Below are 14,212 nucleotides of genomic sequence, written 5' to 3'. Positions count from 1 at the left end.
TGTAGCAGAGTCAAGGCTGAACATCAGAAGCCAGCTGGATTACTACGACCATTGCCAGTGCCAGACTGGAAATGGGATAAAATAGGCATGGATTTCATCACCGGTTTGCCAAGGATAAGGTCTGGTTATGATTCGATATGGGTAGTAGTTGATCGTTTGACCAAGGTTGCCCATTTCATACCTGTGAAGACCACCTATACAAGTGCTCAGTTGGCCAAAAGATACATGTCTAGGATTGTATGCCTACATGGAGTTCCTAAGGAGATCATTTCAGACAGAGGTACCCAATTTACCTTGAGATTTTGGGGACAATTGCACGAGTCTCTAGGCATGAGACTAGAGTTTTGCACAGCGTTTCATCCACAAACGGATGGACAAACAGAAAGAGTGAACCAAATTCTCGAAGATATGTTAAGAGCTTGCGCTCTGGACCATGGTTCTAGCTGGGATGAGAATCTACCATATGCAGAGTTCTCTTGCAACAAAAGTTTTCAAGCGAGTATTGGAATGGCACCATTTGAGACTTTGTATGGCAAGAAATGTAGGACACCTTTGTTGCGGGATGGTGTAGGAGACCGTAGCCTATTTGGACCCGACATGATAAAGGATGCCGAAGAGAAGGTCAGGCTGATTCGAGACAGACTTAAGATAGCTCAATCCAGGCAAAAGAGTTATGCATATACCAAGCGAAGGGAGGTCACCTCTGAGGTTGGTGGCAGAGCGTATCTCAGAGTTTCCCCGATACACGGAGTTAAGAGATTTGGGATTAAAGGAAAATTAGCGCCACGCTTTATTGGACCCTACAAGGTTTTGGCATGCCAAGGGGAGGTAGCTTACAAGTTAGAGTTAGCTGAAGTGTTGACAAGTGTTCACGACGTATTCCATGTGTCACAGTTAAAGAAGTGTCACCCGGAAATGGCCGATACGCCACTAAGGGATACAGTTTCACTTGATGAAGTTGAGATTCAAAGTGATCTCACCTATGAAGAGAAACCAACCAGGATCATGTAAACAGCCGGAAGACATACCCGTTCCAAAACCATCAAATTCTGCAAGGTTCAGTGGAATCACCACACCGAAAAAGAAGCTACGTGGGAATACGAGGATGATCTTCGAGAAGACCACCCACACCTTTTTGCTAACCAACAGGAATCTCGAGGACGAGATTCATCTTAAGGGGCTTAGGTCTTGCTTTTGAGCATTTTGTATTTTTAACCCATGAAGCTTTTGGTATAAAAAGGGGTTTAATGCATATATAAAGCTATCCCATAAGTTTGCTTTTGAAATTATTTTGAAAAATAATTTATTTTGATAGCCTAAGGGCCCTAAAAGCCATTTTATAGGCAAATGTATTTTTAAATATTTTATTTTGAGGAAATTCTTGTTCCAAAAGTTAGATCATATGAAAATATGATTTTACAAATTTTGTTGCGATTTATTTGGAGTGCTTTGGAGCTTTGAATCCATTTTGAGGTTCAAAAACAGAAAATAGAAAAGAAGAAAAGAAAAACCGAGCCGAACCGGCCGAACCGGACCGGACCAGCCGAACCAGACTGAACCGGGCCGAACCGACCGGCCCGGCTCACGCCTGAGCCGCCCGCAGTCAATGCCAGGTGGACCCTACGCATCTTCTTCTCCAACTGCCATTCGGTTTCCACGCCACGCACGCCTGAAAACTACCCCACGACTCCTCTCGCGATTCCGTCGCGCACGAGCCACCATATCCAAAACCCTGCGTGTCACTTTGAAGCTCTCGGCCTCCTCTATCTTTTCCCCCAAGCCTCACGCCCAATTTGGCTTCGGTTAGAGATTAATTGCTTGCCGGAGTACATTACGGTCGCCGCCATTCTTCGCGATTCGCCGCCGCCCCGATGAGTTCTTCGCCCGTCGGCCGCACTTCTCCTTCTCTCCTCTCCTGTGCGCATGTTTTGACGCGGACACTTTTTATTTTGGAGCATCGCAGCGTCGAGCCGTCGCCGCCCGTGGCCGTCTCCGTCCGCCGTCCGCCGCCGTCGCCCGAGCAGCTCCGCCCGCGAGCCGACCGCCTTCGTCTGCGCCGTTCTCCGCCGAGCCGTCCTGACCACCGAGCCAACCGCCGCCAGCCACCGCCGCCGTCATCCCCAAGTCCGGCAGCCCCTGGTAAAGCCCTAGCCCTAAACCGTTCAGACCAATTTATTTATTATGGCCGAAATTAAAATTGTACTTTTGCAGAAAAGCTCCTGTAACTTCAAAGCATCATAACTTTTAAACCGTTTGTCCAAAAATTATGATCTGCACCTTTCTGGAATCATCACAACTTGTAGAATATTTTGGCACAGTCCAATTTCAATTTTGAACAACTTTACGAGAAGCAAATTACAGAATGCTTGAATATGGTTTAAATTTCAAACGAATTATTTCAAAATGGTTTTGAGCATGTTAACTTGCTGGAAAATTTACTGAGCATGTTCTTGTCAATTAGGACTAGAGGATAAAATTGTTTTATGAATGTCATGACCCTGCAAGTTTAAACCTTTCTCTATGTTTTGCAAAAACCATTTAATCGTTAATTAAAGATATCCTTGTTCCATGCATATTAATTACCTCTTTACTATGATATAACTTGTCCAAATCTTTTGAGAAGCTTTTCAAAACAGAAACAAAACTTGTTACGTTTATAAGTAACCTTTGTGAGCATCATCATAGCATATGCATCATAGCATGTTTTGTATTGAATGTTGTGTTTATTGTGTGTATGCTTTCTTTCATTCTAGATTGTGTGGAGTGCAATCCCTGTTGTTGTGAAGAGTGTGAAAACCACGACAACTCTGGACAAGGCAAGTTCACTTTGATCATTCTCCTAAATATTTTACCATGCACTAGTGGTTTTATTAGATGTATTAAGATTATTACTCGTACCTCTATGCTAGCTATAAATCCCAGGTAGTATAGTTTACCCTCACCATTTCCTTGCTACCAAAATTTGCCATCGATTGTAGTTAAATGCTAGGCTATGGTAGTATCATGGGGGAAATTACTACAATGATGATATTGTTATGCCTTTGGCGATATGAAATGTTTTGTTAGATGTAAGGCAAAACAATTAATTTAATGAACCGTCCTGGGTGGACTGCTTTGAGGATTTTGAGGATTAGCGGCGTCAGGTCCATTTCTATGGGTCCCTCTGAGTCAAGTTCCCGTGGATTCGGGAATGGATCGTTCATGGACGTCTCTCCCGTGGATTCGAAGAGTGCCTACGTTGCAAATGTGGAATGCCACCTAGGGTAACCGAGACTGGACTAGTTTCCTATTTAGCAGCTTCTAGTACAACCACAATGCTATATGGGCTCTGGCGAGACAAGAGTAAGTTGTATGAACCTAGACCCGAGTAATTGTACTGAGGTAGCTGTGTAGGGGGAGCGTGATTCTCTCGTGGTTTAAGGAATTACCTCTGAAAATCTCGTAATCGATGCCGTTCCTACTCTACCCTGAGGACAGCAAGGGATTAACCCGTCGGTTTCTTTTGGGGAATGTGTACAAACTCTCAAGAGCGTCAAAACTAAGTACTTAGTCGTGTCCCCGGCAATGGACAATTTGAGCAACTAGATGTGGAGCTGTAAGGAAAGTCTCACTCATTCTAATTTCTTAATAAAATGAATGATTTGAACTTGGGTTTAGGAGCATTGATGTGTCTACTCAATGTCCTTAGTTTAATAGGAGCATGGGTGTGTCTACCCCATGTCCAATAGTGATAAAATCTATTTGTTTAAAAGATAGGACTAAATAACTAAGCTTTTATGCAAATAGCCTTGAACCCCACTTTTCCACATTATGCATATACTTGGTAGGTTCTGATATAACACTTGGTGAATCTTGCCAATACATTCAATGTATTGACCCTAGTGGCTGCATCGTTTAATGATGCAGGAAGCTCCAACGAAGAGTAAGATGTGCGTACTACTTGTTTGGGTTACGGGCCTATATTCCAACACGTTCTCACTGTGGTGTTGATGTAGCCCCTTGTATCTTTCGCTTTCTATTGCAAAACAGTTGTTTTATTTCCAGCTAACCCATAGGGTTATGCGAGTTGTAAGTACTTTAAAAACTCTGGATGATACGTTGTAATATTGAGACCTTTGTTCTATGATATTACATCTTGAAACTGTGTGTGCTAGTGAGTCGATCCAGGGACTAGCACTAATGCACAGACATCGAACCCGTGTACGGGGGCGGTCGCTTCAGCTGACCACCTGAGTGGTGGCTGCGATGTATAATAGGAGCTGCCCATCTTCTTGTGGAGCGACGAGGATCGGCGAGGTTGACAATAGACGCTTCAATTCTGCGAAAGCATCACTGGTCTCTGGCATCCACGCGAAGTCATCCTTCTTCTTTTTCAGAAGATGGTAGAAGGGCCAGGCTTTCTCGCCTAGCCTACCGATGAATCGGCTCATGGCCGCGTGTCGACCAGTGAGCTGCTGGAGCTCATGAATTTTAGTTGGCTCCTTCATGGTTAGGATGGCTCTGATTTTTGTCAGGTTTGCCTCGATGCCTCGAGTCGACAGAAAGTATCCAAGGATTTGCCCGGCGGGTACCCCGAAGGTGCACTTGGTTGGGTTCAACTTGATTTTGTACTTGTCGAAGTTGTCGAATGTTTCCCGGATGTCGTCGAGAAGCGTTTCTTCTTTCTTCGTCTTTATGACTATATCATCGATATAGACTTGGACGTTGTTCCCTATCTGAGGCTCAAGGCATGCTTGCATCCAGCGCTGATAGGTGGCTTTCGTTTTTAAGCCCGAAGGGCATTGTCGTGTAACAGAAAACTCCATATGGAGTGACAAATGTTTTCTTCTCCTCGTCATCAACCTTGAGTCGAATCTGGTTGTAGCCTGAATAGGCGTCTAGGAAGGACAGTCGATCGCAGCCTGCAGTCGAGTCGATGATCTGGTCAATCCGGGGCAAAGGGAAGTGATCCTTTGGGCAGTGCTTGTTAAGCGATGTGAAGTCGACGCACATACGCAACATTGTTGTATTCTTCTTGGGGACAAGGACGGGGTTTGCTACCCAGGTCACTTGTTTTATCTCCCTGATGAATTTAGCTTCGAGGAGTCATTTACCTTCCTCCCCGATGGCTTTGCTCTTTGACTCCGAGAAACGCCGCATGGGTTGTCGCACCGGCTTTGCGTTCTCGTCCACTTTACGGTGCATGCTTGGCTAATTCCCTGGGAATTCCTGGCATGTCTGCTGGCACCAGGGAAAGATTTCCCAGCGCTCATGGAGGAACTCGACGAGCGCGTTCTCCTGTGCCGGAGGAAGGCTTGTAGATATGACAGCGGTCTTGCTAGAGTCGGTCGGATGGACCTGGACCTCCTTGGTGTCCACTTTCTTGTTGAACTTGGGCTGATGAGCCGGCTTCTTAGAGATTGGTGTTTGCTCTAAGCCAGTTGAGGCTTTTTGCTGCTCAAATTCTTCATGCATGCTGAAGGACTCAGAAATTGTGTGGAATTCTTTGTCGCAGAGGTCTGATCGCGTGAAATTTCCTGAAACGGTGATCACGCCGCTGGGCCCTGGCATTTTGAGCTTGAGATAAGCGTAATGCGAGACCGCCATGAAGCGAGCCAGCGCGACTCGGCTCGGTACCACGTGATACTGTGAAGGCCAGTCGACTACTTTGAAGTCGAGTCTTTCATGCCGAAAATTGTCGGGTGAGCCGAATACCACGTCCAGGCTGATTCTTCCAAGTGGCGTGGCTGCTTTGCCCGGTATGATGCCGTGGAAGGTTGTGTCCGTTGCAGGAAGCTTTGTCACGGAATGGTTTATCCTACGGAGGGTGTCAGCATAAATGAGATTGAGACCACTTCCGCCATCGACAAATACTTTGTTCATCATGTACCCGCCGATCTGGGCTTCGAGTACCAGAGCAGCGTGTCCAGGCCATGGGACCCTGGGAGGGTGATCTTCTCAAGAGTAACTGATTTGTGTTTCAGACCAATCAAGGTATTGTGGCACTTCTAGTGGTGTGGCCACGGCCATATGTACTTGTCGGGTTATTAGCTTCTGGACCCTGTTCATTGGCATGCTCTTCTGAATCATGCAAACGTGGCCTGCTGGGGCTGGATACGACTCGACGGCAACAAGTGTTTGCTCCAAAGAGTGATTCATTACCTCGACTAGGTTAGTCTGTAGTACGTGGGCCGACGAGGCTCCGATGGCCAGAGTCGCCGGTGACGTCATGACGACTCTATCGCCGGGGTAATGGGGATAACTCATTTGCGAGTTTGTTTGCTGTGCTCTGGTAAGCTCGAGGCGAACTCCTTGAATGTTGTCTGCACTCCCGCAGGGGATGGCTAGGCTTGATGTTGTCCTGTTCATCTTTGTAAATGTGGAACGGGCAAGAGGCCATCAACTGCTGAGAGAGCGTAAGTTGGCCTCCCTTGCGTCGCCACTGAGGTTTAGGCTCGCGGATTTCGCCGCCGCGGTCACCCTCCACGTGGGAAGTGGCTGCGATGAGATCGGGCGAGGCTAGTTCTTTGTATGTGCGACCCTTGCGTTTCCTTCCTCTCTCGAAGGCGCGATCGGCACTATTGGTTGGGGATCGACCTCGTTCATTGCGAACTGAGTCCTCTCCGTCAGCCCATCGGTTGGCGATTTCCCTCAGATATCCGATGGTAGAGGGTTGAACGCGACCCAATTCTTCTTTGAGCTTGACTCGATGAAGACCTCGTTTGAATACGTCTATGGCGCTTTCATCTGAGATTTCTTCAGAGGCGTGCTTTGAGTTGGTCCTTCACTGGATATAGGAGCGGATATACTCTCCCTCGCACTGAACGCACGACCGGAGTTGTTCAAGAGACACTGGCCGCTTATACGTGGCTTTGAAATTACGCGTAAAAGCTTGTACCGGCTCGTCCCATGAAGTGAGCTCGCCGTCGCGCAAGCTGTTCAGCCAGGTGCGAGTCGGACCCTTAAGCTGGAGTTGAAGATACTGCATAGCGGTGGTTCGAGTTCCACCCTAGCATCGAATCGCGGTGAGGTAGTCCTCCAACCAGGTTCTGGGCTCCTGCGTACCATCATATTTGATCAGGCTAGAAGGTGGCTTGAAATTTCTTGGCATCCTAGTTTGGCGAATCCGACGACTAAAGCATGGCGCTCCACATGCTTTGTGGTCTGAATCAGGAGAGTCCTCCCTATGGCCAGCTAGGCGGGTAGTGACTCGACGAGGAGATTGAGTCTTTCTGCGAGGGTTTTGCTCACGCTTGTTTTGACCCGAGTCGGGCAGTTGTCGATCATGCTGAGGCTCGCCGTCCTTATGAGGCAGGGCGGTCAGGTTTTGCTTGATACACGAAGCTCCTGCTTTAGCTAATCCTTTAAGGATTTTCTCACGGGCGCGCCAGCGTGGGTCATTGTCGGGCAGTGGGATTGACTGTAGATGAGTACTCGCAGCTCGGAGTGCCTCTTCAGTAATCCCAAGTGTCGCCTCGTTGCGATCATCTGCTGACAGGAAGCTTGAGGAGAGATCGCGAACCGCATGTGTTCTGTCTTCCTCGGGTAGTTTATAGAAACGGGACCCGCGATGGGCGTTTCGAAGAGGGGGAGCGCTTCTGCCCAAAGTGTCGGATGACTCCGGCCGAGCCTTTATGGACGCTTGAAGTTCCTCCTCTATCTTCTTAAGTTTGTCAGCTTCGAGCTTCTGCTGCTTAACAAACTCTTCTTTTTCTTTGACTAAGTTGAAGCGGTTTTTGGCCAAGGAGTTCGCATATAGGAGATGCTTTCATGAGTAATTTGTCTAAATTGTTTACCAACATTTTTATGGCTTCTTCAGATCAGAATCTTGTTGATCTGGGTTGGCATTCTCCCATGTTAGTTTGCTTGGAATTTGGCCCTAAAATAGGCTCTTTGGACTTCTAAAAAAATTCAGTGAATAGTTCAGATATTTGTTGGAAAAAAAGTCAGTGACTAGTTCTGGTCAAAGCATGTGTTGTTCACTAAAGCTTTTGCATTAGAGAAGGCCTGGGGATGGCATTGTTCAGTTGCCTTTGCATTTTCCGCAGTTCTTGACTCTTTTTTGTAGCTTACAGAGTGTGCCCAGCCGTGATGAATATGGGACAACGGATGTCCCCAGCGCCAGTGGAAACTTTGATGAAAGTAGAAAAGACGGTAGGCTCAAACCATCAAGTCCATCAGATAAATTTGAAAAAATGGTATCTATTTTATTCGAAATGCCTATTGTTAGCGGCACCAACTGAAGTCCCTAAATTTACACTTTTCAAAATAATTTTAGAAAACAACAGGATAATATAGTAATAGATCAAGAATCTAGGCACCAAATTTTTGTGTGGAAACTCGTTGAAAAAATAGCATCAGTTTCCACTTTCCTGTTTTACAGAACGCATGATAGATTAACAATGATACCACATCTCACATACGTCGGTGTGGCTTACAAGAGGTAAATAATATAGAAGTTCCGTTCAGAAAACAAATTTGTTGATTAGAAGTGGTCGAAAACAAATAAAATGTTTACAGATTATAAAATTTAACTGTAATGGCCAAAATATTGGGTGCTCTCTAGACAATCAACTATTTTTTTGAAAATAAACTTTACTCAACTCTAGCTTGTAAAGGAATACAAGCAATATCCGCAACACACAACAGCCAAAAAATGGCCATGAAGCCGCTTTAGCTTTGGAGTGTTTGACTAGAGCCTTACGAAGTCTGACCGATAGAATCGCCCCGGCATGGCTCAGTCCTTTTTAAGTTTATAAAAAGTGACCAATGAGGAGGAAAACTAAGAGAAGGATATCTTATGAACCTCTGTATGTACATGCATATCACAAGGTTCAACTTTATCAACTCAGTACTGTATTATTTGCTTCACAATAAAGATTAGAGAAAAGTATTTTTTTCGTCACTCAACTTGTCGGAAAGTTCATTTCTCGTCGCTCAAAAACAATTCGTACTTTTTTCATCCCTCAACTTTCAAAACCGGACACTCTTAGTCATTAAGGCTATCCGAAGCAGTTTGTCTAGCCACGTATCCGGTTTGCACTTAATCCCGTGACCGCCGAGGCCGTTGAAATTGACCGTCGTCGTGTTCTGGATTTCGTCCAGGCACTGGTTGTATTTCTCCTCCATCTGCATCATTCATATCTTGATTGGAAAAAAATAAGTGAAAAAAATATGCGAAAACCAGACACGTGGCTAGGAAAAGCACTTTGGATGGACTGAGAGACTAAAAGTGTCTGGTTTTGAAAATTGAGGGACGAAAAAAGTACGAAATTTTTTTGAGGGACGAAAAGCGAACTTTCCGACAAGTTGAGGGACGAAAAAAGTACTTCGACTTAATTATGGCATCACTGAAACTGACCGCAACATAAAGATATTCAGTCGCTGTTTTTTTGGTTTTTTTGCCAGGGGATCAGTACCGAGTTATGTCTCGCAAACAAAATCAGTTTTCAGATTTACTGATCGCTCAAAATTTATGTATGTTAACCGGTCGGCAAAGATAGTAGGTTTAATTACAATTGCAACGTATCCTCGGCATATATGTTTCCCACTTAATTAAGGAACAATCAAGACATTTATGGATCCGTTCAGAAACAGCTATACATGTGGTAAATAGGGCGTAAAAATAGCCACATGCATCTGCCAAAGAAAGCACCCCGCGTTGGAGTGGTTCTACAAATAGCCCTCTGAAACCCCAAGCGTTCAACAGGGCAAGGCACTGCAAGAAACAAGACAACAGATAATCGATCAATACCAAACTCAGAGAGGAAAATGGAGGCCAAGCTGCTGAAGATCCTCGCCATGTTGCTCGCGTTCTGCCTTTGCAACACATCCTGTATGTATACATCCATCCATGGGCTCCAATAAACTACGAAATGGACGGAGGCCAAAATGAACTACGGAGTAGCTCACTTCCATGTCATATTCTCATTTTTTTGTCTCCTGCAGGTGACGCGCTGTGCTCTCTGTCGGATCTCCAGGTGGCCCAGAGGACGGCGAGGACCAAGGTGGGAAGGTACCAGGAGTTCTCCGTGGAGGTGAGAAACAGCTGCATCTGCTCACAGACCAACGTGAAGCTCCTGTGCCCAGGGTTCCAATCCGCCATCCGCGTCGACCCAGCCGTGATCCGGGCGGACCCAGACGGCCAGCTCTGCACCCTCAACGACGGCCGCGCCGTGAGGAGCGGCGACGTGATCAAGTTCGTCTACGCGTGGACCACCACTTTCAGCTTCGCGCCCGTCAACTCTACACTCGCCTGCTCCTGATCGCGATCTCGATAGTCGCATGCCGTCGTATATATATCATGTTCTACTACGCTTGAAGCAAGTTTATACACTTTAGACGTGATGATACGTGGCATTGCTCTTTGTCAATAAAGTGGAAGAATTGATGCTTGTCTTATCAATTTGATGGCGGCTATCGGCCTGTGCCTTTTAATATTGCTCGGTACTCAGTTAAAAAAAAAATTGTGCTACTACCTTTCCCGCGTCTTCTTTTCCTCCTCGCGCATTGGTCTTCTGCATATACACCTAGATTTTTTTTCCAAAAATAGAAGCTTTTATTGATATAATATTATATCGAGCGATACAAGCACAGAGTATTACAATCCCGGCCTCTGCGCCGAAATGCACACAACCAAAAAGTACTGAACAAACTTATTACAAACTTATTACAATGAGAGAAATAAAACAACTCAAGCAGTTTCAAGGCGGAGACCAGACCGCCACTCATGGTGGGTAAAAATGTTCCTGACAACTTGCATGTACACCTAGCTAGCTAGGCACCTCTTCCTGCATTTGTTTTTCAGGAAAAAGAGGGTAGGTTAAAAACTTACTCCAAATATATTAAAGAAGATTGTCAAAATATATCAAAAGAAAAATACACAGAAAGAAACTGTACAGTAAAACAAAAGAGAATGGAGATTATCAAAAGGAAGCAGCTCCAAAATCAACATACTACTTTCTCCTAGATCTGTGGAGATCTCGATCGCCTCCCAATAGTTCTTTGGTTGGCCTGCATGCTTGCTAGCCATTCCAAATGCTACTACTTTTACTCTGTAATCTTAATTAATCTTGAGTACTCATTAATCTTATAGCTGGTTTGGCATACCTCTTTTCATTTCACTAGATGATACCCCGTGCATTGCTGCGGGATTACATGCTACAAAACAAAATATTGAACTCTAATTTAAATAAATGCTCATATAGCAAAATGTCTTGAAAAACCTATGTTTGCTGAATATATATATATATATATAAAAAGCAATAAAAATGGACCACAATATTGAAGATAACAAATATGAACACCTCATCGAAACTACTAATGACAAGAGAAAGATTACATAGAGCCGTCTATGAATTGCATCCACAGAATGTGCAGAAAAAAATATAGATTGTGGGGAAAATGATACAATGAAATTATCATTAGATGTCACCATGTGGCCATAATCAATTGTTGTTCGTTATTCAGGAACCATAATGCTTATTGTGCTATGTTTAAATATCATTTGATTAGTAGGATCAGTTCAATCATATGAAGAAAATCATGAACTCTGAGATCCCAATGCTTAGCTCCAATGCCAACAATGTGAAGAAATATTAGAATAAGCCTTGTGCTCCAAGTCTACGCCAATGCATCTCTTGATGCAGATTGCAGTGGGTTGGAGAATTTCTCTTCCATTACTAAGGAGCACATAATTGGTAGAAATCCAAATTGAACTGTTTGTAGATTGTTGCAATTCACACATGCAATATCTTCAAATCTTGCAACAAAAAAAATATTGTTGTCATTGCGATAATATCTAGACTACATATGGTCGTTGACAGATCACAAATTACAGTGAGGCACTGATCACACCGACAAACCGATGACAAGGCATATAACATACTTGTTGTAAGATTCACAAAAATGTTGCCTCGGCCACTATTGCGTCCTCCATTAACCTTCCCTCCCAGCAAGAAGCGTCGTGTGAGCAGCGTCAAACGTTTCCTCCTTGGCAGTGTCAGTACCGCTGGGTTGACGGAGAGCAACGTCTCGAGGAGCTCGAATGTGTCGTCGTCCCTCGTACAACACCAGTGGACTGTGGCCGCGGGGGAGGTGGAGGCCAGTCCAGTACGTGGCGGCGGGCCGCCTAGCTTGAAGACCACGGGATTCGCTCTGCCTCAGGAACCGACTCTTCTATTGCTATCAAGTGAAATTAGGATGGGAGTTTGAGAATGGACTGAAATGGGCTCAAGATGATGCGATTGAAAATTACTTTTATAGGCCAGAGAGGGAGATTAAGGGGTGGATGCCAACGGCCGGCATTCAGGGCGCACCACTTTCAATTGGGGATTGAAGAGGGGAGTGTTGGAATATTAAGCAATTTCGAGAATAAAAATTTAATGATTAATTCCAGAATATAGATCATGACAACCGCAACAGCTAGCATATGCATCTCGAATATACTAGAAGTATTTAACAACACAACTAATAGCAACATGAACTCGCAGATCATAATTAAACTGTAAATCAGATCACGAAATACGTAATGTTTATCTAAAGAAGAGGGAGTCATCCCTGGGACCAAGTTGATTTGACGACGTTCCTGGTGACGAAGACGGCGGCACATAGCACCGCCCGACTTGGACAGTAGACGACTCCTGGTGAAGGAAACGAGCAGTCGTGCCGAGCGCTTCCCAAAAACTTTATTCGCCCTCCCCGTACGAGATTGCAAAGACGAAAAGTTCTAAAGACCTGCTCTCTGACGAATGGGTGACTTCGACAATGTCCATATTTGTAGACTTGTATCTAGGAAAGATTTCGAGCGTATGTGTTGCCGAACTCGTCGGCTAACAAGGACACAGGGAACATGATTTACCCAGGTTCAGGGCTCTCGATGAGGTAATACCCCTACGTCCTACTTGTCTGATCTATATTGATGAGTCGATTACAATGGGGTGCCGCGGAGGCTAGATGCACAGATTCGATATGGCGAGTGCGTCTAGGTGACTTCTAACTAAGTTGGGGTGTCCCCTTGGCTCCCCCTCCTGGTCCTTTATATATGCAGGAACTCAGGTCTAAGGTAGACTCCAAGTCGGTTACAATGAAGAGATATACTCTAATTAATCTTCCTTATCTTGAGTCGCAAGATTTGACATGTAGACTACTGGAGTCGTAGTAGGCTTCCGTGTGGGCCCCCAGTTGGGCCGTAACGGGTATACTCGAGTCGAGTACGTGGTTAGTCATAACAACGTCAGTAGCCCCCAAGTGACTAGTTGAGTCAAAGAATTGAGTTGGGACTTTCCCCGTAAAGAATAAACTCAGTTTGCTGTTGAGCCAGTTGCATAATGCTGCAGACTCGGTACTTCATCGAGTTAGACTTCAAATGAGAAGCGTTTCGACTCAGAGAATGTCCGAGCCGATGTTTAATGTTCGACTGTTAAGTAACAGTTTCACAATATGATTTTGATGGCAGGTCAAAATCAAATGCAATGAAGAGAGATCATAGGGATATGTGCTTAATGTGCCTAGATACTCGAGAAGTCGAGTCTAGTTAATTGCTCTAGGGCAAATGCAACACTAGCTTTCATCAACATTCGATTCCCCGGGGTCGAACCTGGCAACTTGCGAAATTCGACTTAGCCTGCTGGGGTCTTATAGAGTCGAACTTCAGTTTTCAAGTACTCGACTCGTTCGTCAAGATTGTACGTACTGGAAATACGCAGCTGGTACATTTCTAGACCCTATAGGAAACCTGCGGGTCTTATCTTCATGTAATGAACATGGTTATAGGGAGCAACCCTTAGGTGAGAATTCTTACTAAAGGGATGCAGTCGATGCATATCCAGGCCTAATTTTTAGGGCTTACCTTCATACAATGAGTATGGATTCGACTGGAATAATGTAGCTGGTATGATTCCAGGCCCGATAGAGAACTTTTGGGTCTTATCTTCATGCAATGAGCATGGATTTGCTGAAGTGACGCAGCTGGTGCGATTTCAGGCTCGATGGAATGACCCATGAGACTTATCTTCATGAAATGAGCATGGATCAACTAGAGCGACGCAGCTGGTGCGGCTCTAGGCTCTGAAATCCATGAGGCTTACTGTTATGCAAATGACCACAAATAACTGAGGTGACGCAGCCGGTGCGACCCAGTTGTGTTGACTATACGAAATCGACTGTTTATGTCAAGGTTGTTGACGAAGGTTTTACCTGTCTTGGTAAAGATAAACAAAAGCTGACTGTGCGA

General features: G+C 45.0%; 2 protein-coding genes across 2 annotated transcripts; one reads left to right on the top strand and one right to left on the bottom strand.

Annotated features, from left to right (window-relative positions):
- Positions 1-5,190: 5,190 nt before the first annotated feature.
- LOC104584985 lies at positions 5,191-5,586 on the bottom strand. Its single transcript, XM_010240855.1, has one exon. It carries the CDS (start codon positions 5,584-5,586, stop codon positions 5,191-5,193), a length of 396 nt encoding a protein of 131 aa, XP_010239157.1.
- Positions 5,587-5,787: 201 nt separating this feature from the next.
- Positions 5,788-10,244, top strand: LOC106866810. Its single transcript, XM_014902654.2, has 4 exons — positions 5,788-5,973; positions 8,055-8,133; positions 9,689-9,814; positions 9,928-10,244. Exons 1-4 carry the CDS (start codon positions 5,788-5,790, stop codon positions 10,242-10,244), a joined length of 708 nt encoding a protein of 235 aa, XP_014758140.2.
- The last annotated feature ends 3,968 nt before the right edge of the window (positions 10,245-14,212 follow it).

Source organism: Brachypodium distachyon, chromosome 4 (genome assembly GCF_000005505.3).
Source record: "Brachypodium distachyon strain Bd21 chromosome 4, Brachypodium_distachyon_v3.0, whole genome shotgun sequence".
Lineage (NCBI taxonomy): Eukaryota > Viridiplantae > Streptophyta > Magnoliopsida > Poales > Poaceae > Brachypodium > Brachypodium distachyon.
Note: the sequence above shows the minus strand (reverse complement) of the source record. Positions and strands in the feature narration are given on the sequence as shown.

Bases quoted from the DNA above. Each gene is read 5' to 3' on its own strand.
- LOC104584985 (XM_010240855.1), bottom strand. From the start codon at position 5,586: ATGGCGGTCTCGCATTACGCTTATCTCAAGCTCAAAATGCCAGGGCCC.
- LOC106866810 (XM_014902654.2), top strand. From the start codon at position 5,788: ATGGTTTATCCTACGGAGGGTGTCAGCATAAATGAGATTGAGACCACT. The intron at 5,974-8,054 runs GTATTGTGGCAC...TGTAGCTTACAG, and splicing joins TGTGTTTCAGACCAATCAAG to AGTGTGCCCAGCCGTGATGA. The intron at 8,134-9,688 runs GTAGGCTCAAAC...AGCGTTCAACAG, and splicing joins TGATGAAAGTAGAAAAGACG to GGCAAGGCACTGCAAGAAAC.